The sequence below is a fragment of the Emys orbicularis genome, chromosome 1, assembly GCF_028017835.1.
Source record: "Emys orbicularis isolate rEmyOrb1 chromosome 1, rEmyOrb1.hap1, whole genome shotgun sequence".
NCBI classification, from domain to species: Eukaryota; Metazoa; Chordata; order Testudines; family Emydidae; genus Emys; species Emys orbicularis.
In genome coordinates, this window is record NC_088683.1 from 211,492,974 (window position 1) to 211,520,972 (window position 27,999).

Genomic DNA, 27,999 nt, shown 5'->3' on the forward strand with positions numbered 1-27,999 from the left:
ATGTAGATGTTTGGTCTTGGGCTGGAGCCTGGGCTCTGGGAACCTCCCCCTTGCAGGGTCCCAGTGCTTGGGCTCCAGACCAATCCCAAATGTCTACACTGCAATTTTATAGCCCCACAGCCTGAGCCCCACAAACCTGAATCAGCTGACACGGGCCATCCACCCATGTTTAATTGAAGTGTAGACATACCCTATGGGATTTAGGCACTTATGCCCTTTTTCAAATGGGAGTTAGGGGCCTAGATCCCTTTGACGATCTGGGTCATTTTTTTTTTTTTAAAAGGGTAACATTTTCAAAAGCACCTATCCTACTTACCACAAAATATTCACTTCTAGGACAGTTTGTGTCGTTTAAAAGATTACCAGGTTGCAGATTTTCAATTACTGAGAAACAATAAAAGAGCAATTCTTCTGTTCAACCACCATTCAAGTTCCACTGTTAGAAGGGGAGAGGTGAGCAGAGCGGATTTGTAAGAAATGACACAATCGAGAGCTCGGCAATGGCCTTTGACGTGTGCCTTTCCCATGTGCACACACTCAACTAACAAAACAATGTTTAAACTTTTTGCTCATGTTAAAATTCATGCCTCTGGTGCACTGTTGTTCCAGCCGAGGCAGTTCCGATGTAAGTGTCCTTTGTATACCCTATGACTGTGCTACGGATATCCTTCATTTGTCTGCATAATGTACAGATGAGAACTTCTTGTTGTTATTTTCTAATGCGGTGATGGGTGGGGCGTCAGGGCCTGAAACAGCTGCACCAAGCAGAGGAAAGGTAACTATGGCAACCCAAGTTATCTGCATCCTCCATGCATTTCCTCACCCCCCACCCCATATTCTTTCCCGCCCAGAACACAAACTTATAGAACCACCAACCAGCTGGCAGGATGGGACAGTTTCTGGCTCTCATGGACCAAGACCCTCTCTCGGTGTTTAGGGACTCACAATTGCAAACTGAGATCATCTAAAGCACAAAGAGTGAAGGGTAGGATAGCATCAAAAAAGGCAGAGCTTGCAGGTAGCATAGATGGGGCGCTGGATATATTACCTTTGCTCTAATGTTCTAGGGTTATTGATACTGCTTCAGTTTTTGAGCCTGAGCTGGACTCCTTTCTTAGAAGCAACAGTTTTTCCTTCTTCTGTGCCCCATGTCAAACACAGCTACAGTTTTGGCCGGACTTTCCTGGGACTCGATAAATGTAATGCCTGCATCGGAACATCGATTTGCAAGAAATTCTTTAAAGAAGAAATAAGGTCAGAAACTCAGCACAATAATTTTGAAAACATTCTGCATAGTAACATGAAAACTGACTGTTAACATTTCCAAGTACTTTAGTGAAAAACTCCTCAAAATGTAACTTATCCCCAGGTTTCCATTACAGTGTCAAGTTATTATAAATAATGTATATTAGTATATTTAAGACGACACAATCACCTCCAGATTTGAGCCCTGGATATGATTTTTGAAGTAAAGTAAGTAAAATTTCTAAACTTTAACTTTCTGCTGCTAAGTTGGCATTGAACCAATTCAAGAGGATAGTGGGGGTGGGGGAGAAATAGTATGCCAGTTTACTTAGCTGTCTATGGAATTATTTTCTGCTAAGCAGCTGACCAAAGAGAATTTGTCTTTACAAATGTAAGCTATTGATAGACTGCCTTGAGTCACTGTAAACATGGCATAAACATTAAGAGCTACATTTTTGAAATGTTAGCACCATATGTATCACATGAAATATATAGATTTTCATGCACCTGTTAGTTAAGTTCAACCAAGATATAAATCTGCAAGCACAAAGACAACAGGTACTTCTGCACATCAGGGCCAATTGCAGCTGGAGTTTTCATTAAGAACTTGAGGACAACTGCAGATATTGCACATATGTTTAGATGAATTAAACATGCACCCAAGCAGTTATCAGATTGATCTTACAATTTTCAGGCTCAAAAGCATAACACACCATATGACACTAGGAAAAAATGTTACTGTGGTAGAGGAGGAGAAAAAAAGGAGATTTACAGGGGAAAGGTTTATTGTTTTTATTATGATTTATAAGCACTCTCTCTTTTATAGATTTAAGAGCCCCAGGTGTGGAGGAATTATTGTAGTAAAATTGTAGTTTTAATACAGTAATATAAGTGTAGTAATGCTAGACAAATTACTGTTTTTATCTTTAAGCTATTATAGAAAATGCGCTATAGTAAAACCATAAGGATTTTTCTCAGACAGGTTTAGCAATGCTACAGGATCATCGATGATGATTATTTGCCCTGTGGTAATGGTGAAAGGCCCCACTGCGAAAGGTGCTGTTCGAACACAACAAACAGATGGTCCCTGCCCTGAAGAGCTTACAATCCTAATCAGTCTGGCATTCCTGCATTGACTAGCCCCTAACACAGCAAGTCAATGGGGGAGGGATAACTCAGTGGCTTGAGCATTGGCCTGCTAAACCCAGGGTTGTGAGTTCAATCCTTGAGGGGCCACATAGGGATCTGGGGCAAAATCTACTTGGTCCTGCTAGTGAAGGCAGGGGACTGGACTGGACTCGATGACCTTCAAGGTCCCTTCCAGTTCTAGGAGATAGGATATCTCCATTAATTTAATGGGACCACAAGCAGAATAAGGTACTACTCGATGTAAGCGTAGCAGAAAGGAGCCGTACTGTCCAATTATTTGTACTAAAGTAGGGCAGAGCAGGCCCCACAAGGACCATGCCCCATTGTGGTAGGCAGTTGACAAATGAAGTAGGGTCCCTGCCCCAAAAAGCAGAGAGAGAATGTATAATACATATGTATTGTATTATGGCATAAATCAGCATAGCCACACTGATTTCAATGAAGTAGCGTTGATTTGCATCAGCTGAGGGTCTGGCCCCTAGGATAACACCAGCAGGTCTTAGAATGTACGAGGAGCACTCTAACCTGCAGGTACACAGATAATTAATCCGGTGCTAAGGCTGGACAATCACATGGAGACTGTTCTGCCTCTTCCACACATACAGCCATGGCGTTTAAGGCCGGAAGGGACCACCAGATCATCCAGTCTGACCGCCTGTAGCTCACAGGCCACCACCAGCACCCACACTCTAAACCTATGTGTTAGTAATAGCATTGGCACTCTGCAGCCGGTGGGGTGGGGTGGGAGTATTAGTAATTGCCCCTCCACAACCCCAGGGGACAGAGAATGTTGGTATGAGGGGCCAGAACGGTTTCCCATGCACCCCTTTTAAGACCAGCACTGCCTGTAGCAGGTTAAGCATGCGTAAGCTCTAGATATTTGTGTGACAGCCCAGCTGGTACCTTAGTACAAGATTGCTCAGCTGTGTAGCCTGTCAAAGGAGTTCTACACATTTGCTTTACTCCTCTGGGTTATTAGTAGTAATAGGAGTAGAGGGTTGGCAATGTGCTCACACCCTCTTCTCCTGAACAGTCTAGCATAGAGGCACCTAAGCAGAGTTGTAACTGGCATTTTCACTCTCCACTTTGCCTTTGAGAACTATATGGAGGCTCCATAATGTCAGAGCTCTTCTCCTATGAGCCCACTGTAAATCTATAAGTAGCGTGGTGTCTATTCTTTAAAGGAGGAGTTCATTGCTGGCTTGCCAAGGGGGGGTTTGTCTCGCTAAAAGTAGTGAAGCAAAAATTACTAAATTCTCTGTGGTAGTTACAGTTTGTTCAATTCAGTGCTGCAAAGTGGTAACAAGACATGTTTGTGCTGGGAGCATTTTGAAAAGAACAAACATTTAAATGTAAAACTCTGATTAGCTTTAAACATTTTTTTTTCTGCAGTGGTTAACACTGCCACTCCACTTGGCTTCCTAGACGCAAGGTTTTTTGAACAACTAGCTGCAGTCTAGTCCTGTAACTAATTCTCAACACAGGAATGCTATTCTTAAGAGTAACAGGGGGAGACTGTCAATGGGACTTGTGCTCCTATATCTTTTAGGTGCTTTTGAAAATCTCCCCCCCATATATATAAGCTATACAGCACCATCAGCGAAGCAATGTATGTATTTCAGTTACAGCATGCTTAGGTCATTTTTTCCATCAGTCTGGGGAGCTACTGCCTGCCTGCATGCTGGATTAACCATCAAGGAAATGTGATCTGTGCGTGAGGATGGGAAACAGGATGCCTGAGTTTTCTTCCCAGCACTGCTACTGACTCACAGCTTGGTCTTGTGCTAGTCACTTAACCTAGCTTTGCCTAAATGGATCTGTCTGTAATGAACGTACTAATCCCTGCCTGCCAAGTATGTTGAAAGGCTTAATTAGTTTGAAAAGCACTTTCAGATCCTCAGCAGAAAGGCATTATAGACAAGCAACTTATTATTGTGGCCCCACGCACTGATGAAACTTTATAACTGAAAAGTACATTATGCCATCAGTGTGCTGGCTATACATGATGCCAAATACAGGAGTACTTAAAACAAAGTCAGATTCCCCAGAATTGTGTTACTGTGCCTTAAGATTTGCTAAGGAACCTTTCATTCATTCGTACTCAAACTAATGATCAGTATTGGACTTCACGCACCTGTATATTGCTCAGTTGAAGAGGCAGCCATTTAACTATATCTGTATGATCCTTTGGGCACCAGGTCCAATGCACATGCATATTTGAATTATTCAAATCACAAAGCACACCCGTGCTCAAAATTTAAAAAAAATGACTGCCAATTGTGGCTGTGTTAGCATGTATTGAGTACTGTCTGAGGCAGGGCTTATGTCCTTCTGTGTTTGTGCAGTGCCTCGCACAATGGGGCTGCGTATTGATGGAGGATTTGAGGTACAGATGGAGATTTGATTTCATATTTGACAAAAATCCCTAACATAGACCAAGTTTAGAACCTCAAGCCCTACAAGCATAAGGGTTTAGAACACTCAAGTTCCAGCCAAACTCCACCTCTAATGCTAATCTTTCTAAGTACGCCTCTGGTTAGAATCTTGTGTTAACTAACCACAGCTGAGCAACTGTGGGGAAAAGGCTAGTGTTTGTTTAAGCCATGACATTTGACAAGGCCGGCCTGATACAGGGAATGGAAGGAGAGGCATGTCACCAAGGAAGTATACATGGGAATAGCGTGAGCGTGTAGGAACAAAATCAGGAAAACCAAGGCAAAGAATGAGTTACAGTTGGAAAGGAATGTTAGAGACAAGAAGGGGTTCTTCAAATACGTCAGACAGAAAGAAAGATCAGGGATGGTAACGGAAGATGATAGGAAGGCAGAGCTCCTCAATACCTACTTTGCTTCAGTCTTCTCACAAAAAACATGTGACCAGATGACTCGTCTAGTTATCATAGACAATAAAGGGGAAAGGATGCAGATTGGGATAAGTAAAGAACACATCAGAGATCTTCTGACCAATTTGAATGAATTCAAGTCTGGGGGGCCTAATTCTATTTACCTGAGGGTACTGAAGGAACTAGCTGAAGAAATCTCGTACCCATTGTCAATAATATTTGCAAACTCATGGATGACAGGAGAGGTCCCAGAAGACTGGAGAAGGGCTAACGTAGTGCCCATTTTTAAAAAGGGGGGAAAGGAGAAGCCAGAAACTATAAATCAGTCAACCAGATTTTATTACCCAGGAAGCTACTAGAGCAATGACAGGTTTCAGAGTAGCAGCCGTGTTAGTCTGTATCCGCAAAAAGAACAGGAGTACTTGTGGCACCTTAGAGACTAACAAATTTATTAGAGCATAAGCTTTCGTGGGCTACAACCCACTTCTTCGGATGCCCTACTAGAGCAATGTACAAGATATTCAGTGTGCAAGTACCTGGAGGATGAAGGGGTAATCACTTGCAGCTAGCATGGATTTACTAAGAACAAACCAGCTTGATTTCCTTCTTTGACAGGGTAACTGGTTTGTTGGATAGGGGGCATGCAATGGACATAATATACCTGAACTTCAGCAAGGCTTTTGACACAGTCCCACATGACATTCTTATAAACGAGCTGGAGAAATGCAGGCTCAGTGGAACTACCATTAAGTGGATACATAATTGGTTAAACAACCACAAACAAAGAGTAACTATTAATGGAATGATGTCAGATTGGAGGGAGGTCTCAAGTGCGGTCCCACAGGGATGTGTTCTGGGTCCGGTGTTCTTTAACATCTTTATTAATGACCTGGGTGTAGGAATAGAGAGCACACTGATCAAATTTGCAGAAGACGCAAAGCCGTGGGGCAGGGGGAGAGGTTGCCAACAGTTTGAAGGATAGAGCTAAAATTCAGAGGGATCTTGATAAACTGGAGAACTGGGCTGTAGAAAACAAAATGAAATTCAGCAAAGACAAATGTAAGCTGCTACACTTAGGGAAGAAAAACCAAATGCACAAGTACAGAATGGGGGATAACTGGCTTGGAGAAGGATCTGGCAGTTGAGGTGGATCACAACTTCAACATGAGTCAGTAATGTGATGCTGTTGCAAAAAAAAAAAAAAAAAAAGCAAATGCAGTTTTAGGTTGCATTAACAGAGGCATAGCATGCAAGTCATGAGAGGTGATAGTACCGCTCTACTCGGCATTGGTTAGGCCTCAGCTGGAGTGCTGTGTCCAATTTTGGTCACCAATGTATAGAAAGGATGTAGAGAAACTGGAAAGGATCCAGAGGTGAATGACAAAGATGATCAAAGGGATGGAATGCAAGCCATGTGAGCAAAGGCTGAAGGAACTGGGTATGTTCAGTTTGGAAAAGAGGGGATTAAGGAAGGGACATGATAGCGGTCTTCAAATACTTGAAAGGTTGCCATAAAAAAGATGGAGAAAAGTTGTTCTCTCTTGCCACAGAGGGCAGGACAAGAGGCAGTGGGTTCAAACTACAGCATAGCAGATTTAGATTGAATCTCAGGAAAAACTTCCTAACTGTCAGAACAGTAGGCCAATGGAACAGATGCCTAGGGAGGTTGTGGAAGCTCCTTCACTGGAAGTTTTCAAAAGGAGGCTGGATAGAGATAGCCATCTGTCTTGGATGGTTTAGACCCAACAAATCCTGCATCTTGGCAGGGGGTTAGACCAGATGACTCTTGTGCTCCCTTCTACCCTATGGTTCTAGAATACAGCACCAATACACTCCAAGTGAACATGTATGAAGCCAAGGGTTAAAAGCCTCCAATCTCACTAGCAGTGCCCCAATCTGAATTGCACATCTTGAATGGAACCATTGCTGGTGAGTGGCGCTTTGCTTTGTGAGCATTCACACACTCCAACTTAAGTAGTTTTAAAATGGAGCTTGATGGCTGTGATTGTATGCCTGTAGCAGCAGCTGGGGACTGGACTCAGTGGCCCAGAAGGTCCCTTCCCATCTTATGTTCTCAACTTAAATGAGTTCTTGTGAAAGTTTGTACAAAAGCAAAACTTTACTTTGTGGGGGCAGGGAGGGAAGATGACACTGCTTGAAACAATAAAATGGGGGAATTTTACTGGAGAAAAAGGCTAAAATTCTGGTGTAATTCTTTATGCGGCAAATTATTCTCTTAGCTCTAAAAATCACCAACCACAAATGGATTAAATATACCAACATTTGAAGTAGGATCCTAGAGCAGAGACAATCTAATTAATTCCCTCATTATTTCTCTGTGCTGTTTTCCTGACTGAAAGTCAAGAAGGTTTCCTCTGTAGCTTTCAAACTTACTTTATTTTGTTAACGTCATTTCATCTATTTCACTCAACCCTCAATGGAGTCTCTTGCCAATCCTATTTTAGCTTCAAATTATTAACATTAATTTATGTGGAGATGCAATTAGGAAATGCTTTCCAATGCTCTCAGGGCTGATTATAATTAGGAAATTTTTATTGGCACCGCATGTTTGACGTTAGGCTAGCAAAAAGTTAGCGTTCAAGCCACATTATTCAAGTGTGTTACTTGCAAAATACTCAGCTGTGCCCCTAAATTATTACATATGAAATGTGTGTGTGGGCAGGGCTGAGGGGGCTGATAGAAGAAAAATCTCCAGAATCTAATTACACGGCCCATATGCTCCCCTCCTGTGCAATACTGTGTGGAGGGGAACAAGTTAGTGAAAAATCTCCATGGCTACACTGAAGCTGGGTATCCAGAACTTTCCCCCCCCACTTCCCTGCCCCCAAAGAAGTGGGGAGGTCAGGCTCCCAGTCCTCCAACTTCTGTCCAACTTTGTGAAAGGATTCCCCTTTGCGCTCCCAGGAGGCACCCCACCCTGGCTAGGAGAGCACAAGCAGGACCAGTAGCCAGGCTGTCACCGGCTGCCAGACTCCAGCTGTGCCCTGTAATGCTGTGGAGGAGACTCCCAGGGCACAGTGTGTGTTAATTTTGTCCCAAGCAACATTAATTTTTCAGGAGGTTTTCCTCATTTGAGGGTGGGGAAGCCAGCTACTTAGCATGGCTCCACCTTCTTCTGGCTGTCCATTTTTCTTGGGTGATCCATAGGCTCAGGGCAGAAAAACAGCTGCCCAGAGCAGGGAGCAGAATAGAGCTGGTTGGAATTTTTCAATGGAACAGTTTTCTGTCGGAAAATACTCATTCAGAAAAATAAAAAAGCTCACAGAAGAATAGTAAAAATGAAGTGCTTCAACCATGCCTGAATGAAAAGTGATGCCATGTGGTCAGGCATGCTTCATCGGGTGATTTCAATAAGGACATTTCTGTATTTCCAACCCAAGATTTCAGAATGTTTTTTGTGGGAAATTTTGACTTTTCTTCCCATTTCAGGATGAAAAGAAAGGTCAAAATGTCAGAATTTCCCACAGACTGGAAACTCTGAGTTTTGACCAGCTCTGCTGCATAGTCCTTTTCTCCATCTAGAGGGCCCAACTGTGGCATCTGCTGCAGATTTTGTTCCCTCCACTCTACACAGCATGGATCAAGGTTGCTGGGGAATCCTCTGCACTATCCGTTTTCACACGCACCATCACAGCGATTTGGGGGGAAAGAAAACAGAGGCACAAAGACCGTTAATTAGCCATTCAAATAGGAACTAATTGGTGCGGTTTAATACCCTTGTTCTCTGGGTGGAAAAACAGAGTTCAGTCCTCAGCAGGTATCTGTTCACTTTACAAAATCACCACCCAATGCAGCATGGCCAATCATATGGTATCACAACAGTAGGAATATCTGGAATGGAACTGGGACATATCCATTCTGCTACCAGCAGTGACAACCACTACTCCCAGTAGGAATTGTAGTGATGAGACAACAGCGAGACACTGGTGATGCAGTGATAATGCAGGAAGTCCACAAAAAAGCATTTAACTGGCAACACTTCTGATTCCTGGACAAGTGATCGTGGGTTCACAACCTGAACTCAGATTTGGGTTCATATCCAAGGCTGCCATCAAAGATATGTGGGGCTTAATAATGCACATAACACAATTAGACATGTAAATCAGATATTTGTGTATATACACACACACCACTAGTAAGGGGTCTAACTGGCCGTGTGCAACAGATGACTTACACATGCACCCATGGCACTGGGGTACATAGCTTTGAAAATTTGGCACCAAAGAGCAATACGACAAGGAGCTGATACACTGAATCCTTCCAATGAGATATTAAAGAAAGGTCCATGCTGCCTTTGCAGCGCAAATTAAATCTCCTGTAGCACAGTTTTAATGGAGGGGATAATAGAGATCTGGGCCAGCCCTGAAGAAGAGCTCTGTGTCAGCTCAAAAGCTTGTCTCTCTCACCAACAGAAGTTGGTCCAGTATTACCTCACCCACCTTGTCTCTCTAATATCCCTGGGACCAACACCATTGGACAGTGACACAGACTTACAGACCTACGTGTTCTTCCACAGGTACCTTAAGACTCTAGAGTTTTACTTTTGTTTTCCACAGCAGCACCATACACTGAGGTACAGCATAATCCTTGGGTGCTTTAAACCTTAATCATTTATAACTGTAGCATCTATGTTCTCTGCACAGCATTATGAGAGGATGAAACTACAAGGACCCAGCTGGGTTCCAAATAACAGTGTTTACTAACTACACAAATCCATACCAGGCCTAGCTACATATGTACACTGCTACTCTGGCAGGGCTCTGGTGACTTCTGCATTAGAGGACAGGTTGGCTACTAGAGTGCTCCTCAACTATTTAAAGGGCTACTACCCAATTCCTAGCACTATAACAACTCTCATTTTCCTCCACTGTTTGTAACTACCAGCTGTAAGCATGAAATGAGAATCTGCTTAGTTACCAGAAGTGTCTTTCCTCTATTGAATGTGCACACTTTTGTAGGGCTGCTCGTAATACAAGGCTACTGGGTTGAGTTTTTGTTGTTCAACAAAACACAACACACGCGCGCACACACGAATTTCCGTAAGGTTTGCCAACAGGTCTGGGGAGTGGGGAGAGAGGAGTACTAGAACAAGCGTGGGGCCTCCTAAAAGTGTCCTTTTCACCATTCCCCTCTGCAATTTAAAACATTTTAGAAATGATCAAATCCTTTTTCTAGCCCCTGGAGTTTAAATAAGAAAACTGGAAATTATGCTTGAATTGTCCAACATCATGTGGTTTATTAACAGTCTCCACTGGGAACTTGCTTTGCTTTGGCAGGTTTGACAACTGGCTTGCTTCTCATTTAAAACTGCCTCCCGACTACCTTCCCAGTTACTCCGGGAACTACACAGATGATGCCAAAAGCTGGCGGCTGGTTGAGATCTCCAGGCTAACCACCAAATACCAGCATGACCAAGCTGACAAGAGAATCTGTGCTTCCCTTTCCAAGGCAAAAAGCTGCAGCATTGAGCGTGTCTTGAGGAAGACGGAGAGATTCCAAAAGTGGCTGAAAGCAAAGCGCCTCACACCAGACCTTGTGCAGGTGAGCATGCAAGGTCCTGTTAATAAGGAACACACGAATTTGGCAGCTACTGCAGTTACCTCCTGTAACAGAGTCTGGGGGGTCTCTCTGATTGCTTCGTTTATTTTTAAAACTTCATAAAGAATCAAGGACTGTGACTCACTGGAGCTGCGTAAGCTCTAAGCTTGCAGGGCTCCACAAGAAATAGGATTTTGAGGCTCTCAGAGCACTGTAGTGGGGACACAAGAAGAGGGGGAAAGTGTCTTCAGCGCCACGTGGATGATTCCCACATAAAAATGAAGCAGAGGTTAATATCCAAACCAGTCCATTTTAATTTTCTTTTGTAATGATCAAGACTAGAACTGGCAGCTTTTTACAAAGCTCCTTCAGTTCCATTCTGCCTTCTCTGCTGATCGCTACTGGTCCGTCAACCCCTTAGGGTTGCCAGGAAGTGCTGGTGGAGAATGGCTGGAGAGAACAAGATTAAGCCCCAGGGAGGAGAGGTAGAATGAACCAACTAAGACTTTAAAACTAGGATTGTTTTTAAAGTGAAGGAGGGTTGGGACACCACCGGGACTATGAAAAGTGAGCAGGGAACACAGATGTGCAGCAAACTTTTAAGAAACGTGTTGATTTTACGAGTCTGTATTCTCCAGGCTGTGACTTGGCCCATAATGGAGCAGAATCTAAAGTCCAGATACAAACATCCCTAATTGCAAGGGCTCAAAATCTGAACCTTCCCACTGTTTGGGGTGCTTTAATTCCGGGATCAGATTTGACCCCTTAGAGAAATAGGATCAAGCTTTGATCTGTGATCCAAACTGGAATCCTGTCTGAGCCATCTACTTGTTGAACACCCCAATATGGCAAACCTCATACATTAAAAAATCATGAGTCAAGCCCCCCAAAATCCTGAGATTTAAAAATAAATAATAAATAATAATAATAATGTTTTTTTAACACACACACCCCCCACCAGGTTTGAGCTTTAAGGGGCACATTTTCAAGCTTTTCTGTGCAACCATGAGGGCTAGAAACTTTGTTTTCTCCAATGAAAGTAGAGATTCTCGTGTAATCACCTGACTCTAGGAGCTGGGACTTTACGAAAGTTGCCAGTACTGAACCCTGCTACAATGATTATTGATCTGTTCCCCTTGTCACTGGATAAATGACTAGGCTTTTTAAAAAACTGTGCTTTTCAGTTGTTTCTTTCCTCTGAAAGGTCAGCCTTCCCCCCACTCCTGGAGAGGGGATTTATAGCATCCAGCAGCCCTTGGTGAGGACAGCACCATTCTCTGTCATTCTCTGTCACCACTAACTCCCTCCCTCCCGGTCAGGAAACACCTGCCTTCTCAGCTGATCCCAATTCGCACTGTGGGTGCATGAGAAGAAAGCACCACACTGAGGGGGCACCCAAGATTCCCTCGGAGGCACAGCACATGCATCCTAACCCCAGGGCACTGCAGGACTCACTCCACAGGCCTGGAAGGAGCCCAGAGGCACCGGACTAGGATTCCTATTTCTTAATCTCTAGGCCATCTATAGCAACATGTGTCATGCAAGAGGAAGTTTGCTGGCCTTTTTATTGGAATCCTTAAATGTCACAGGGTAAGCGAGGCGAGACAGGTGTGTCAGTCACTGCTTCAGGGAAGCCGCTGGGTGGTTACTGCCACTAGGGAGAGGGAGGAGAAGACGAGAGAGATAAAAAGCATATGGTGCAAGCTGATAACCACACAGCAGAAAAGGCGGGAGCGGGTTTTAAACAAACCAGCTCTGGAGAAGCACTGAGCTCTGAGCACCTGCTGCAGAGTGTGTGAGGAAGGCGCCGTTCCCACTCCAGCCAAGGGGCAGGGTGCTGCCTTTTGCTGAGGATGGCTTTCAGACAAGAGACCGACACCGCCCACCCCCGGAGCAAAGGGTTGTAGTGACTGCTAAAAAAGGAGGGAAAGGAGCGGGTTGGTGGCTGGGATGGAAGGAGGATCATTCAGCTGAGTGTTTGGGCTAGAAAGGGTCACTCTCTAAAGTGGGGATCTGCTTTGAAAATGAACCTCATAAAAATGTCAGCCTGTAACCCACCAAATCCGCTCCCTGGGCACATTCACTCAGCTCTGCTGACTCCTAGCAATCAGGAGTTTCTGCTGCTTTTTAATCCTGCTAGCCTGCAGAGCAAGTACAGTTGAGACGGAGTGAGCTGCAAATCCATAGGCATCATCAGTAACAGGGTTGTTGACTAAATTGCGATCGGGGCACCTGTGCAAACCACTGACAGCAAAAGAGTTACCCAGGTGTCACTGTGGGGCTAATTGGTTGAGCAGAACCTTTATTACTGGCAAGAAGGTGGAAGGAGCCCAGTGTGACTCTCAGAGCTGGCAGCTAGAAAAATGAGCACATTTGAGCTGGAAGACAAAATAAACCTGGGACGGAACAGACCATCTCTTTGGGAAAAGGCTACACACCACTTTTTGGAAGATATATTGTACTTCATCTAATAGTCGTATAAAAGAGGAGAAGGAAAGGCAACTGGGGGTTACAGCAAATGTTCAAAAAAGACTCCTTATCTAAGATTCACATTTTTTCATCAGCTGCATTACATGAATGTCTTTTTTGAAATCCTGCTATGAATTGTTTTCCATGTGCATTAAGGCAGTCTCTCTCCACAAGATGGCAGTGTGGAGTGTTTTACTGGTGCTGAGGTGGGAAACCCAATAGTATAGCAGGGCAAGCTGGTGAAACCCATCTGGTGAGCAAGTTTCATGGGAGGTTGTGTATAAAATTGGGCGTTGTCATGAGAGTGGGGCAGAATTACTTTAAATCAATGGCCAAACAAACTGACGTGCTTAAAATATCTATCTACTGAACTCAGGAAACCTGTATGTTTCAAAATGGAGACATTCTTCCTGAGACCTGCTATAGAGATGTTTAATTATTCAACTCCTACTCCTCTCCCAGGGGTCCCCGTCTTATCAAAGGCTCTTGCCACTACATAAAGCCCCCTCACTCCTCCCACACTTCCTCCGTTTCTCTGAAACCCAGTTTCAGTTGGGCTGGACAGTGTCACAAACACACGTCACACGAAACAAAATCCCAACACACGGTGAATTCTGTTTGCGTGCCCCCTGGCATTGCAGCCTACTTTCTCCTACAGTCTAGAATTTCCTCTGTGCACATTTGAGAATGCTGAACTTACGTAGGCTCCCTCATGCCCGAGAGCCAAATTGCTGGTGCCAAAGCCAGGGCATCATTCAAACTCAAGAACAAACTCACTGGGCAAATTTCAGCAAGTTTTCAAACCTTTCTGGTCCTGTCAGTCAAAGCAGGACACGGTGCTCTGCAATCAACAAAACACACCTTACACACTGATCTAGGATTGCAGCTTGCACAGCTGCATGGGTCTTTGAATCTGAAAATGAAGCAGACTAGCATAAACTGATATCACTTAGTTTGAATGGAATATAAACTTGGTCTCATTTAGAAGTGCAGTTGTTTTCCCCCTCACTTTTAATTCTCAGTAAAGGTGGACCTAAACCAATATCCCAGATTGCAAATACCTCCCCTAAAATCCAAATGTGGATCCAAATTTTGCAAATGGCCACTCTTTATAATGGGCTGAACCAAAAACCTGGAACCAAACATCCCTGAAATGTGAGGTGTTTGAAATTCAGAGCCAGGTTTTCTGGTTTAGTCCCACTGTAAAATGAATGACGGGTTTTCTGTGCATTTCTCTGACCTGTTCAGCTGCAGGAGGTTGGAGATCTCTCAGATACCCCTCCTGAGATTTAAACAGCAAGTGCTCCAGAGGTGTGTCCCCTCTGAGCTGTGATTTCAGTGGTATGGTATTTGCAGTGCAAATCAATGTCGGGGTGAATGCTTTGTTTCGTGAGACGATAAACAACTGCAAACACTTAACACAAGAACTATTCAGTGATTGGCATTTTTCGTAACGCTCGGGGTTCTATTGATGTAGTCAAGGTAGCAGTATTCCCCATCAAACTATGGTCACTAAGCTGGTGGCTGCACCAGCCTCCCTGTAGCTTTGGATGTATAAGAGATCTGACAGAAACTACTGGGCTTAAGTAATTTTCTTTTATAGAACAGAAAATTATGACAAACCTTAACACACTTGAATCAAAATGACAGACCATGAAATAATGTTTTTCACTTTTCACTGACTGCCCTGCCTGACCCAACTATCAATTGGGCTGCCTGCCACAATAATTATTTCATCTGCCACAGTGAAAATCTTTATTGCAAGCTACAAATGCTTCAGTACTGAAATCATGCTTGCCCCAGAGACAATCTTGATTTAACTCTGTGTTTGTGTGCAGCACTGGATTGCACGTATTAGCCTGTACAGTAGTAATAGCGACATGCTGTTTTGTCTGTGTTTCAAGCTCCAGAGTTCATCACTTTCAGCATCAGAGTTCACATCACGTGCTGCTTGTTTTTTTCGGTGTGAGGTGAACAATAAAAAAGTAGGCTAGTTTCAGCAGAGATCTCCTGCAGGGCAAATTTCTAATTCTAACAACGAAGAACAGCAAAGAAAAGGCTTGAGGCACAAAGATGTGAACAATATCAAGGTACAAGAAAAAACCCTCAAGTTTTTCAACTTGCCCATTTTGCACATATAAGTTATAATGTGAAGCTGTTCATCAGCATGATAGTCCAGCTCCCACCACATAACCACCACCTTTAGGTATCTGGCCCCTGAGGAGCAACCTTTAAAGCCTCACTTTGCTCATTAAATGTCAGCAAGTGGTTCATTCATCTAATGCCTAGTCCTTTGTAGGAAAGTATTTTTGATCCATAGCCATCTCCCAGACCAATCTCTTTTTGACTTATTGCCTTGTTACTAGAGATGTGCCTGAACCAAACCTCCAGGTCTGAACAGACCTGAACTTTAAGTGGAGAATAATGCTGGAATCTGAAGCTGGAACAAGATCCTGATTTTTGCAATAGTCCTCTATCTCCGTCATGGGCTGAACCAAAGTCTCAGATTCAAACATGCAAAACCTATGGGTGGTTTGAAATCCAGATTCAAATTTTTTGCAGCCTGGATTCATTTCTAATTGTATTAATTCACATAATATACATAGCAGTCACTCCTTAGTGTGAACCGCAGATGGCAGTGATTCGGGATTGAGTTTATCCCTTCCTTGATTGTTTGGTAGTACTTTGTGATTGTGATAGTATAAAGACAGGATGGTTGTGCTGCAGAGGTCTCTTCTGTGTCAGGAAGAGCTCTGAGTCTGTTTGCACAAATAAGCACACACACACACACACACACACCCCAATTTGTATTCTTGTATTCGCTGCATGTCATGGACTAGGAAAAAATTCCATTTGAGTGAAAGTTGATATAGCTGGGTCAGTCCCTTATTAGACACAAACGTGGGATTTTTTTAAACCAAACTAAATGCGAAGCACTGTGACTCAGCGCCAAACATGCTGTCAAATGAGTTGGCATGTCTAAGGCTATGTCTATATGTACAGTGATACAGCTGCGCCACTGCGGTGCATCTCGTGTAGACGCTCTATGCCAATAGGAGAGAGCTCTCCCATTGGCATAATAAAACCACCTCCATGTGCAGCAGAAGCTGTGTCGGTGGGAGAAGCTCTCCTGCCTGCATACCGCTGTGCACAGACAGGAGTGCTTATGTCAGCATAACTTATGTCGCTCAGGGAGGTGGTTTTTCACACCTCGAGCACCATAAGTTATGCCGACATGGGCCGTAGTGTAGACATAGCCTTAGTTTCTAGGGTGAGAAGACATTGCAAGGGACTTAAGACATTCTGTAGATAAACCAATTATTTCTAGTGCTTTGAATTGCAAGATCTTCAGGTGTGTGTCCAGTCAGTGGATTCTGTCTGACAATTTTACAACTTTAGATTTAAATTTTTTAATTGACTTTCTTTTCAGCAGCAGAGATGGCACTGTTCTTTCCCCCTAAAAATGCTGACCCCACTTCAGTGAAGCACTTAAGATGTGCTAAACTTTAAGCATGTTAGTACACCTATTGAAGCTAATGAAGCCTATTTACCTGAATAGTGCTTTGCTGGACTGAGGTCTTTGGTAAGTAATTAAAATATTAAGAAATTGTATTAATTGTTGATATCAATGTGGGAAACAAGGATTTCACCTATTCAGCTTCCAGCCTCACTCTTGTTCATTCTGTTTCCATGCCATAAATAGTACTGGCCTCAAGTCAGAAAGTATGAATGAGCACAGTCTGAAGACCATTTAACTCAAGTGGGTGTGTTCTGGCTCCCAAATTAATGACAAACATACATTGGATACTCCTGCATGTTCACACTGACTTGTATTTCAGATTCACTTATCTGCTCCCTGCTGAGCAGTGTGAATGAGACAGCTATAGGATTCTGATCTTTGTACTGGAAAAAGCGCCAGTCACAGTTTTAATTAGGAAATCCCAAAAATAATTCCATGGGAAGTGAACAGTCTTGATCACCTTGCCAAGTTCATATAATAGGATGAGCTATGAAGTTGGAAATTACATTTTTTTATTGCATTAAAGTATCCCCATTTCTGCTCCGACAGCATGTAGTTATGGGTCTCAGCGTTTGCATTACAAACTCCTGTAGGCAGCAGGGATTTCTAACTTTGGCTGCAAATATTTGCACACACTCTCAGCGACAAGAGAACTTCGTCACCACTTATCAACCATTTAACACAATTCTGCTTGGCTCTTCCCCCCCCCCCCCCCCACTTCTCTTCCAAAGGAAAAGTGACTCGAAGTCAGCAATAACATTTCTGAGACAACTGTAAGACAGAATTGCCATTTTTCTGCTTAATTTTGTGTTAGACAAAGAATAAATATCTTCTTGCTAATGCTGTTCTGGAAGAGAGAAATATAAGAGGACTAGTAACATTTAGATACTGTCAGAGTTAATTCTCCGTGTCATTTCTCCATAACTGACAAAGTAAAGTGCATGTGTTTTAAAAATTAAGCTATGTCAAAGTACATCAGTGTAAATAAACATTGCCATTTATACCAGCTGCAGATTTTTTATGTACTTTTATAACTCAGATATTCAAATATAGAAAATGCAGCTTACCATGTGATGAATCCATAAACCTGAGAATCATTTGTTGCTGGTATCTGCAAGTATAAGCAAGATATTAAACCTATATGTAAACCTTATCAGAAAGAGAATACATCCTATACAGGCACCTACATACAATATGTATATATGAGTTTTTAAATTTTATCTAGCATCCCTAGTGAATAATATCATAGAAAAAGATCAGCCATAGGCTAAGGTGAACAAGGATGTGCTTGGAAGATGCTCTTTGAAAGAAGGAAGTGACTCACTGAAGGGAGAGGGCTCCAGAAAGATGGAGAACACCAGTGAATGAACAACACTTACTACAGAGATTTGCACAGAGGGACACAGACCCTAGAAGCAAAATTAGTTCAATATACTGACACAGAGGCAGACAGGAGCGAGACCTCCAGGTTGGATTGGATGGTTCAGAAACTGTGTGCCGTTTTGAGATACCTTCATGAATACATAGCGTAGGGAAAGTCTGAAACATGGGATTGTAGCCAAGATAGTTCAGTGTTTAAAGAAGAGTCTACTGTAGAATATCCCTAAACTGCTCCACGTTGCTAACAGTAATTGAGAGGAATCCTTTATAAAGGTAGCTGTAAGGGGGATCTGGTACAAACCTGCTGGCAGAGTTCTCAAATAGCATGTAGAGCAGATCCTACTAGGCTGAAATATTGTGAACTCTTACAGCTGCCAAGCATAGTCATCCCAAGTACCTTTGTTCTTTCCTCCCAGGGGCTACCTAGTCCAATGCTGCGCTGTCCCTCACAGCGGCTCTTAGACAGAATAGTGCGGCGCTATGCTGAGGTGCCAGATGCTGGCAGTATCTACATGGATCACCTCACAGACCGGGACAAACTACGCCTCCTCTACACACTGTCAGTGAATGCACATCCCATCCTGTTACAGGTATGGTGCCTCTCCCTATGGTGAAATATCCTGAAACCAATCTCAAGTATGACGTTCTCCACTTGCTCAGGACACCCAGCAGGTTCTTTCACTATCATGCTAAGCTTTATGGACCTTGTGCCTCATTGAGGCTAAAAAATTAAGTCAACTCTGAAGAACCTGGGCCTGATGTGTATAGGTGCGGAGCACTTGAAACTCCCTTTGAAGGCAGAGAAAGCTGCAGGGGCTCAACACCTCTAACAATAGAACCTCTGTGGATTGGAATTCAAGGAAACAACATAATTCCAGTGGGTCATGTGCCGTTTGTATTGTTAATATATTGCATTAAATTCCAAATAATTTATCATCTAAACAGAGAGACCCAGACTAATGGATTAGTGCAAGGGGTTGATTCCTGCTATGTGATTCCTCAGCCTTAATGCTGCATTAATATTCATTTTTTACATGCATCAGACACACTAGGACTGAACCAAAATTCAGTGCTACATTTGGATTAGCATCATCCTCTTTCCTCTTCCTAAGAGCCATTTCAGAGGGAACCTCCGATCCCCCTCCACAGCACTGTCCACTTCTTTCCTACTCCTCATGGCCAACTCATATCAACCCCTATATTGTCCCTTTTCCTACAGCACCCTTCCCGGGACAGGCTATTTTTTGACTCCCCATCCTTGTCAGCTGTCTCAGATCCATACCCCTTCCCAGCATTGTCCCACACTCTCACTCATGCCCAGAAGTGACCTCTAGAATCTGGGCAGACTGCAGGTTTGAGGATGAACTCCAGGACCAGACTTTCAAATATGCTCAGTACCCATCTGCTCCTATTGCTCTCAGTGGGAAGGGCCAGATATTGGGCAGTTTTGAAATTCTTCCACTACCTGGGAGCTGTTGAGTGGGTGCCAAATTCTTCTGAAATCTGGCTCCTGGTCACTCTCAAAGACACTTGTCTTATTCTTCACTCTGCCAGTGGTGTATGTTCAGATCATCTCTTTGACATTCTCAGCAAACTTCGCTTATGTCATCATGGAGATCTGCTTACCTCAACCTGCTAGGTCACTATGATGGTGTACGCCAGGGAGCATTTAGGGTAAGCTTTTATCTCGACAATGCTCATTAGTCCACTTCAAAATTTAGTAGCTAAAAAAACCACTTTACAAAAGAAAAATTAAATCTTTCTGGATAGATTTCATTTCCTAAATGTCTTTCCAGAAAAGGGAACGGCAGCCTTTAATAATGTTCAGGAACACAGAACTGGCATACCAGGACCTCTGCTTAATCAAAAGTAGAAGTTCGGTCTCTGCAGTGCCTGTTTCAGAATGCATTAGGGAGCCTACAAGAAAGTTACTTTTGAAAAGTAATAATCTAACCAAAATCTTTGGGTTTGTGAGGTTAAGAAAGAGAGAGATTCCCTCTTGATGTGATGTGGTATGATAACTGCATTGCTTACGAGAGGCGAGTCCATCCTCATGAATGCAGACAGAATCTTTATGCTATATCACATAGCCATGTATTCTGGGGATGCTACAGGAAAGTATTTTATAAATGGTTTAGAAAATTTTTGGAAAATGTTAACTATTTCTCCCCCCCACCCCCCCCGAATTACCATGGCTTCAACTGCCTGGGGCTCAGCAGGAGCCATCCAAAAATAACCTAAAAATAGCTTTTCTATGCCTAAAAATGTCATGACTTTAAAGTATATCATTATTTTGGCCTTTCCAGAGAGTTCTGAGTTTCCCTTTCCTAATGGTATAAAACTTCTGGGTCATGAGATCTCAGACTTTACATTCATGACACACAAAAATTGTAGCTGGTCCATGCCCATCCCTGGGCCTCAGTTCCAGGCAATTTTAGGAGAGTAACTCCACACTGGGGGATGAAAAACAGAAAACAGCAGCAGATTGATTTTGCAGCAGATTGATTTAAAAGAACAAAAGCAGTTGTTTGAAACAGCTCAGGGCTTTGGAATGGTGGAAGTTGTCTTGGGGGTGGAAGATGGATTAGCAGGCAGAGGTGAAGTAATATGGCCGAAGGCGCATGATAAATATATTGTAGGCTTCCGCTGTTTATCAAATAGTGCAGCAATTGCTATTTATCTCAGGAGCATTGTGTGTGTGTACATGCGCACGCGTGCTGACTATATATTGTAGCATCAGACATATATCTGGTATTGCTGTCCAAATGCCACATGTTCAAAAATCATTAGGCAGGCCCCAAAAGTCATGATTTAAAAAATAATACATTTTGGGTTCTTGTTATTTGCTTCTCAGTGTTTAGTCTTTAAAGTGCACTGGAGTCATATTTTCATGCTTTTCTATTAAACCATGAGCGCTAGGAACTATTTTTAAAAAGTGACAGCCAAGGCCCTCAACTATTCCCATGACTCCAGGAGCTGGCCTTTTAAGAAGAAACACCAGTTATAACAAAACTTGGCAACACTATGATGAGACCACAGTATTGTCTATCTCAAATGTTCAAAAATATGGAATCAGACCCCCCCACAAAAAATCATTACACTGGCTTCACATTTATGAGATATTTAAAAATAATAAATGTGGGGTTATTTTTAGTTGTCTTGAGATATTTCATTGCTGCCATCAGGGCTAGAAACTTCTTTTCTAAAAAAATACAAGTCAGTCAACTTTCAGGTAATAACACAATTCCACCAGTTAGAGGCTTTAAGAAAACCCCAAAATTGCAAGATTCCTGATAAAAATCATGAGTTTAGAACACAATTTCTTAAAGAATCCAATAATCCTCTAATGCAATCAGAGCCCTCACAGCAGAGGCTGCTAATGTAGCAAAAGACAGTGCACCACCCAAAAACACGTTCACTTTCCATTCGCTGGCCTCTCCATGCCATACCACCCACCTGAAACCATACAAACTCACTCTCTCACACACACACACACACACACACACACACACACACAGTAGCACGGCGGGCACTCACCACCACGACGCTTCTTGCTGGTCCTCTGGGAATTAGCTCAGTTCCAGCCTCGGAACGCCTCCTGCTAGCCGGTGTCTTCCTACCCGTGCCTGCTTCCTCCTGATCTCCACCACTTATAGCACTTCAGGGCCCGCATCCCTCCCGGACCCTGGTGCCCCTTACTTTGGAATGCTGCCCCACAGCAATGCCCCCACACTCTGGGTCTCCCCTCCCCAATCCCCTAAGCCCACCTTGCCTCAGTGACCCACTGCCAGTCCTCATCTAGCCCCTTCCCTCAGGGGCAAACTGCAGTCTGAAGTGGCCACTCATCATCGGCAAGGGGGGTTGGACCTGCTGCCTTTCTAGCCCCAGCTGCCTCCCTGCAGCCCAGGGCCGGCCCACAACATTTTGGCACCTGAGGCGGGGAGCTCAAATGACGCCTCCATGCCCCCTCACTTGGGTCAAAACTTTGAAAGGTCTCAATTCTGCCTTCTTCCTGTTCTACACCTCTCATGATACTGCTCTGCTACCTACCCCAATAAAAGAGAACTAACAACTTTAAATGCCTTGTTCAAAAATTTTAAGTAACACTTAACTTTCAAACGCCTGAACAGCAAATGTAACTTTTCTTGTCTGCATAGTAAACACTGGCATTTTTATCTGTTTGAATAATTTGAATTGAATCAAAGTGGTGCTTTCTGTGCCTTCTTGGTTGCAAAGCTTTGAACTGCTTCCTGAAGGTCCACAGTCTGGGCCAGCTCATGCTCTATTGAGATGGTTGCAAGGCCAACCAGCCTCTCCTGTGTCATTGTGGAGCGTAGATGTGTTTTTATTAACTTCAGCTTGGAGAAGCTGCGTTCTCCACTAGCAACTGTTACAGGAAGTGTTAGAAGTATGCGCAGAGCAACAAAAGCATTTGGAAAGAGGGTGGAAATCTTATTTGTGCACATATATTCCAGAACAGCCTTTGGAGTTGATCCTGCTGAAATGTATCTTGAAAGGGCTTTCAGTTCATCACCTAAATCACTTGCATCAATATTGCGCATGTCATCATGTGTCAACACTGTCTCTAGTGCTCTGCATTGCTGGTGTAGGTCTTCTTCAGGTATAGTGAGGAGTTTTGGAATATCATACAACATCCCAAACATACTGCTGTGTTCCTTGAGCTGCATGAAACGTTCTTCAGCTGACTGCATTGCAAAATCTAGCACCTGGTTAAAGAATTGAACTTTGAATTGTTGTTTGGGGTCTCTTATGGGATTATCCTGTGCCTCGTAATCAAAATGTCTTCTTCTTTGGTGACTCTTGTATTCTTGAATGGGTGGGAAAATAGCTTCAGTGTGAAGTTCCTCTGCCAACTTCTGTGCACTCTTCAGAATGTTTTGAAATCCCTCATCTGACCGGTAAGACTGTAGGTATGACTTTGCTTTGTTCAGTTGTTCCATTGCTCCAGATATATCAAGGTGAACGCCTTGGAGTCTCTTGCTTACAACATTTATTTCAATCAGTATGTCATGCCACAACACTAAGCCACACAGAAATTTGAAGTTATGTATGTTTCTGGTGATTCCATTTCCCTCTGCCACTGTTCTCCCATGAACAGTTCCTGTCATAGCATTATCCTCCATAATGGCAACTATGGCATCATCTATCTTCCCAATTTGGTGTTTGATAGGCTTTATCACCTCCACTCGACTTTCCCATCGTGTGGCACTCACTGGTTTCAGTGTCAGAGAGGATGTTCCCAGATGTTGCTTCAAAATTTGCCATCGATGGGTTGATGCAGAGAAAAATACATAGATACTTTGAATTACACTAAAAAAATCAGCAGCCTCACTAGAAGCTGATGCTGCATCACTGACCACCAAGTTCAATGAATGAGAACTGCATGGGACAAAAAAAGCTCAAGGGTTTAACTCTCAGATCCGTGTCTGCACTTCTCTGTTCTTTCCTCTCATGTTGGCAGCATTATTGTAGCCCTGACCTCTCATGTCAGCTATCGCAATTCCCGTATCTTCCAGCTTTTTAAGAAGCACATTTGTCATACCAGCTCCTGTAGTATCATCAATGTCAATAAATTCTAGAGAATGCTCTCTGACAGTCACCATTTCAGGGACATTTTCACTAGGTTCTGTTGTTGTTACAAAACACACCATTAAAGTCATTTGTTCCGTATGGCTGATGTCAGGTGTGCAGTCCAGAATAACTTGCTGACTTCAGATCTGCCACAATCTTCTGTTTGACTTTTGTTGCCAGTAACTGTATGATCTCATTTTGAATTGTTTTTCCAAGCTAGTGGTGTGTGTACATTTCTTGGGAGGTGACTCTTCTTAGATGTTCCTGGAGTACAGCATCAAACTCAGCCATCAGCTCAACTTTGAAGGAAGTTTCCATTGTTTGGCACATACAGCTGATCTGAAGTGCCATGCAGTGCTAGGTTTTGGGTAGCAAGCATTCTCACAATGGCAATGAGCCTTTTCAGAACATTTTGCCAGTAAAGAGACTCTGATGCAATCTATGGTGGCCTTTAACCTTAGTCTCATCTCAAGCTCTTTCCACCTATGGAATGCTCTCTGGTGATTTGCTGCCTTCTCTTGGCATGCCAGATTTCTAGCAAGATTCTTCCTGTCCTTTGTTCCTGTAGAATCCAATGTGGCTGGAACATTAGGAAGAGTTTGCAACAAAAACAGTATGCAACATTCTGGGTTTTTGAGTACATAAGCCATGGCCTCTCCACTTTATCACCACTGGGGATTTCATGCCAGTAATGTGTTGGATGGAAACTTCTATTTTCATTGTCTTTGGGGGACATGAAGTTTTTCACTTGCTGTGGCCCACGCAGTACAAGGAAGTCCATCAGGCTACTGCTCAAGTAGGTCCACAGTCCTGGATCATCTAGACTTAAGGAACTAAACTCAGCAGCAGCTGTTTCTTGCGCCTCCACCACACTCTTCTCTGATCTACACTTTTCTTCAGGTACAGAAGAAGCTCCTCCTCCTCTCTCTCCCTGCAGCTCCTGCTGCTTTCTGTTATTCCCTCTCACCTTTTCTCCTGTCTGCCTCTTATGTCTCTTGTGCCCTCCTTCCTCCAGCCCAGCACTCCACCATCCCTGTGCATCTAGAGCAGAGAGAATACATATGCACCAGCAGCAGACACAATTTTCTACACTCTGGGTCCTAGTGGCGCCCCCCACCCCCAGTCTGGCATCTGAGGTGGCCGCCTCAGTTCGCCTCATGGTAAGGCCAGCCCTGCTGCAGCCCTAGTACCTCCCCTGGCCTTTAGCAAGGCCTCAGCCTGGGGACTCACCAGGCCAGAGCTCCTCAGCTCTGCTCTGCCTCAGGTACCCTGCTTGCTCTCCCAGGCAGCCTGGTCCTCCCTGCTCCCCAGCTGGAGCAAGAGTCTCTTCTCCCACTCTCTCAGCCTGCCCTTTTATCAGGGCCAGCTGTGTCCTAATTTGGTGCAACCACACCTATGGTTGACTCCCCAACCAGCCTCCCTTGGCTGCTTTTAACCCATTCCTAACCAGAGCAGGGTGACCACCCCACTACACACACACTTTACTGCATATTCCTGGAGACTCTGTATGTGTGCATCACCACATACACACCTCAGTATTTACAGCGACTAGATCCATTATTTTCCTTCTCTTCCCACAGATTTTCCCAGAAGCGGAGGGATGGCCATTTCCAAAGTATTTGGGGTCCTGTGGCCGGCTGATTGTCACTGCCAGCACCAGGCCTTTAAAGGAGTTCTACAGCTCTCCTCCTGAGGTGGCGGCAGATCTGGCTCTCCAGCTCCTCTCTATTGTCAATTCCATGAGGAACAATGACATGAACTATTTCTTTTATTTCGTCCATGTTGATGCTGGCACATTTGGCATTTTTAACAATGGGCTTCTGTTCATCCGGGATGCCAGCACACTGGGAATCATTGACAAGCAGGAAGGTACTCAGTATGATCTCTAAATAAGCATCTGTCATAGGAGGATTTAGCAAGGCAGAAAAAAACCATCTTTCACCTGCTATACTAGTTTTATTTAAAACATCAAAAATTGCTCAGTAAATTGGATAATTAAAAGTTCAAGAGGAGAAACTTACTGCCAATAAAAACAGAACCAGCTCCTGCAGTGCTTAGCTCTGTATTCAGAATGTTACAGACCTTTCAGTGGTACTGTAAATGGTGCTGTGACTAACACTACATTAAAGAGCATTGGAACAGTTTTTGTAGCACTACACAGCTACACACTGGTAATATCTGTGACTAGCGACAGTGGACGACACAGCAATATTTGAATGCTAATATTCAACAGCTTCCACTTCTTTCTTTAAAAATTGGTGTCACAAAAAATTAATTTGCAGACAGAAACTTTACAGGCCTATCTCAGTTTTAAATATTTGGCCAAATCCTTTAGATCCTTCCAGGCCATTTTATCCCATTGACTTTAGAATTATTAACAAAGGACAACCCCTTTTTGCCAGTTTGTCTTCAATTCAAGCTCTGCCTTTCACCAGGCAAACTGTGAAGTAATACACCACCAAATCTAGAGCTGAGCAAATAGCATTCGTCTAATAAACTTAACACATTTCACTTTTTTCTTTTTTCCCCCACACTTAAAAAAATGCATTCAGCTTATGCAGTCATCTGAATAATTCTCAAGTACACCTCTACCCCGATATAACACGACCCGATATAACACGAATTCGGATATAACGCGGTAAAGCAGTGCTCCGGGGGGGGGGGCAGGGCTGCGCACTCCGGTGGATCAAAGCAAGTTCGATATAACGCGGTTTCACCTATAACACGGTAAGATTTTTTGGCTCCCAAGGACAGCGTTATATCGAGGTAGAGGTGTAGTCACAAATTTATACTGATTTTGTGAAAATCTTCTAGTGAAACATTCAGTTATATATCTTTTGCATTATTGGTCCAGCTCCAATCAGATCACCTCTTGTTTTGGATGAAATGGAAAATTGAGGCCTTAAGTAATTTCTATAGGAACTTCAAGTTTCAGCTCAGTATTTACGTTGTACTCGAGTTCCTCTGCTATTTTAATGGAATGCATTATTCTTCTCCCCCATCTATAAAACACTGCAGGGTAGCAATGAGTTCTTTTCACATCAACCTTTCAGAGACATCTATACATTTCAGAAGTGTGGAAAATGACCCTATACATACAGCCTACAAAGTGCTTTGGGACGAAAGGTGCTAAATTAAGCTAGGTTATTATTAACATGGGTATACACTATTTTAAATGACATTTGCTTACCAAAATTACAAACATGTATGATTATAAAAGATTTATACATTTCTAACTAATGTTTTTATTGCCTTTATTAGGTCTCCAGATGACTGATGGGCAACAGGAGTATAAAGACATATTTAGCTGTTTGGCTTCGGACTGCCAGTCTGCATTTCCCTCCTGTAATTTAGTCAGAGAGAAGCAGAGCCTCGTCATGGTGTGTCAAGAGCTTCTGCCTAAGCTCCTAAAGGGAAAATTCCTCCAACCTGTTCAGGAGAAAATAGACAGGTTCCTAAGGCTCTGTGCAGACAGCTTCAGAGCAGACCAGGAAGTCAGTGATGCCGCTGGAAAGTTGACAGAGCTCTTGAAATCTTTGCAATCTTGCGATTCCCATTTTGCCTACCGCTACCCTGACTGCAAATACAGTGACAAATACTAACGGCTGAGAGAAAGCTCTTCCTGAAAGAGTGGAGTGGTGTGCACACAGCTCAGCTCTCACAGAAAGTGAAGAGGCTTCAGGATGGAGATGAAAGGAGGATTCATAGAACCCTGGTTTCCTAGCATGATACCGGAGAGAAGCAGCATAACACACCTAGGGCTTCCATCTGACTCAGACACACTTATCACATTGGTGTGTTTGGTATGATGTGAAGTCTTCACTTAAGTGTTATAACATTTCGTGAATGACCTGAGTTAAGAGATGAATAAATCTTATTAATGCATTTTGGTCTTAGAGGAATTTTCCATGGCAGCCATAAAGAAAAATTAAACACTAAGCCATCTTGGTCACAACTAGGTGGAGTTGTATACTGGCAGATAACACAGATCCTGCTGATAAAGACTATACAAATTATATGAGATGGATGGAAACATTTAAGACGGTCCTTGTGGGGCTATATTAATGTCATAAAAATTATCTTCTCTGAATTGAATTATCTGATCAGTTTGCCACCATTATGTTACTATTATGATTGCCAATTAATTTGATGTTATATGGGATGGAAAGAAGCAATAGATAGCATTAAAGAGCTGAAAGCTCCCATTTCTTTTATGTCTTCATTTCTCTAACTCCCAATTGCA

The 27,999-nt window shown here is 43.2% G+C and overlaps 1 protein-coding gene across 2 annotated transcripts; it reads left to right on the forward strand.

The window, feature by feature from the left end:
• The first annotated feature begins 895 nt into the window (after window positions 1-895).
• On the forward strand, window positions 896-27,951 carry DIPK2B (divergent protein kinase domain 2B). 2 transcript variants are annotated; one of them, XM_065420686.1, is made up of 5 exons: window positions 896-1,254; window positions 10,534-10,798; window positions 18,581-18,754; window positions 25,337-25,625; window positions 27,018-27,951. In XM_065420686.1, exons 1-5 carry the CDS (start codon window positions 1,028-1,030, stop codon window positions 27,356-27,358), a joined length of 1,296 nt encoding a protein of 431 aa, XP_065276758.1. In that variant the 5' UTR covers window positions 896-1,027; the 3' UTR covers window positions 27,359-27,951. The 2 variants fall into 2 exon arrangements, with proteins under 2 accessions (XP_065276758.1, XP_065276766.1); XM_065420694.1 differs by lacking the exon at window positions 896-1,254 and adding an exon at window positions 1,407-1,473.
• The last annotated feature ends 48 nt before the right edge of the window (window positions 27,952-27,999 follow it).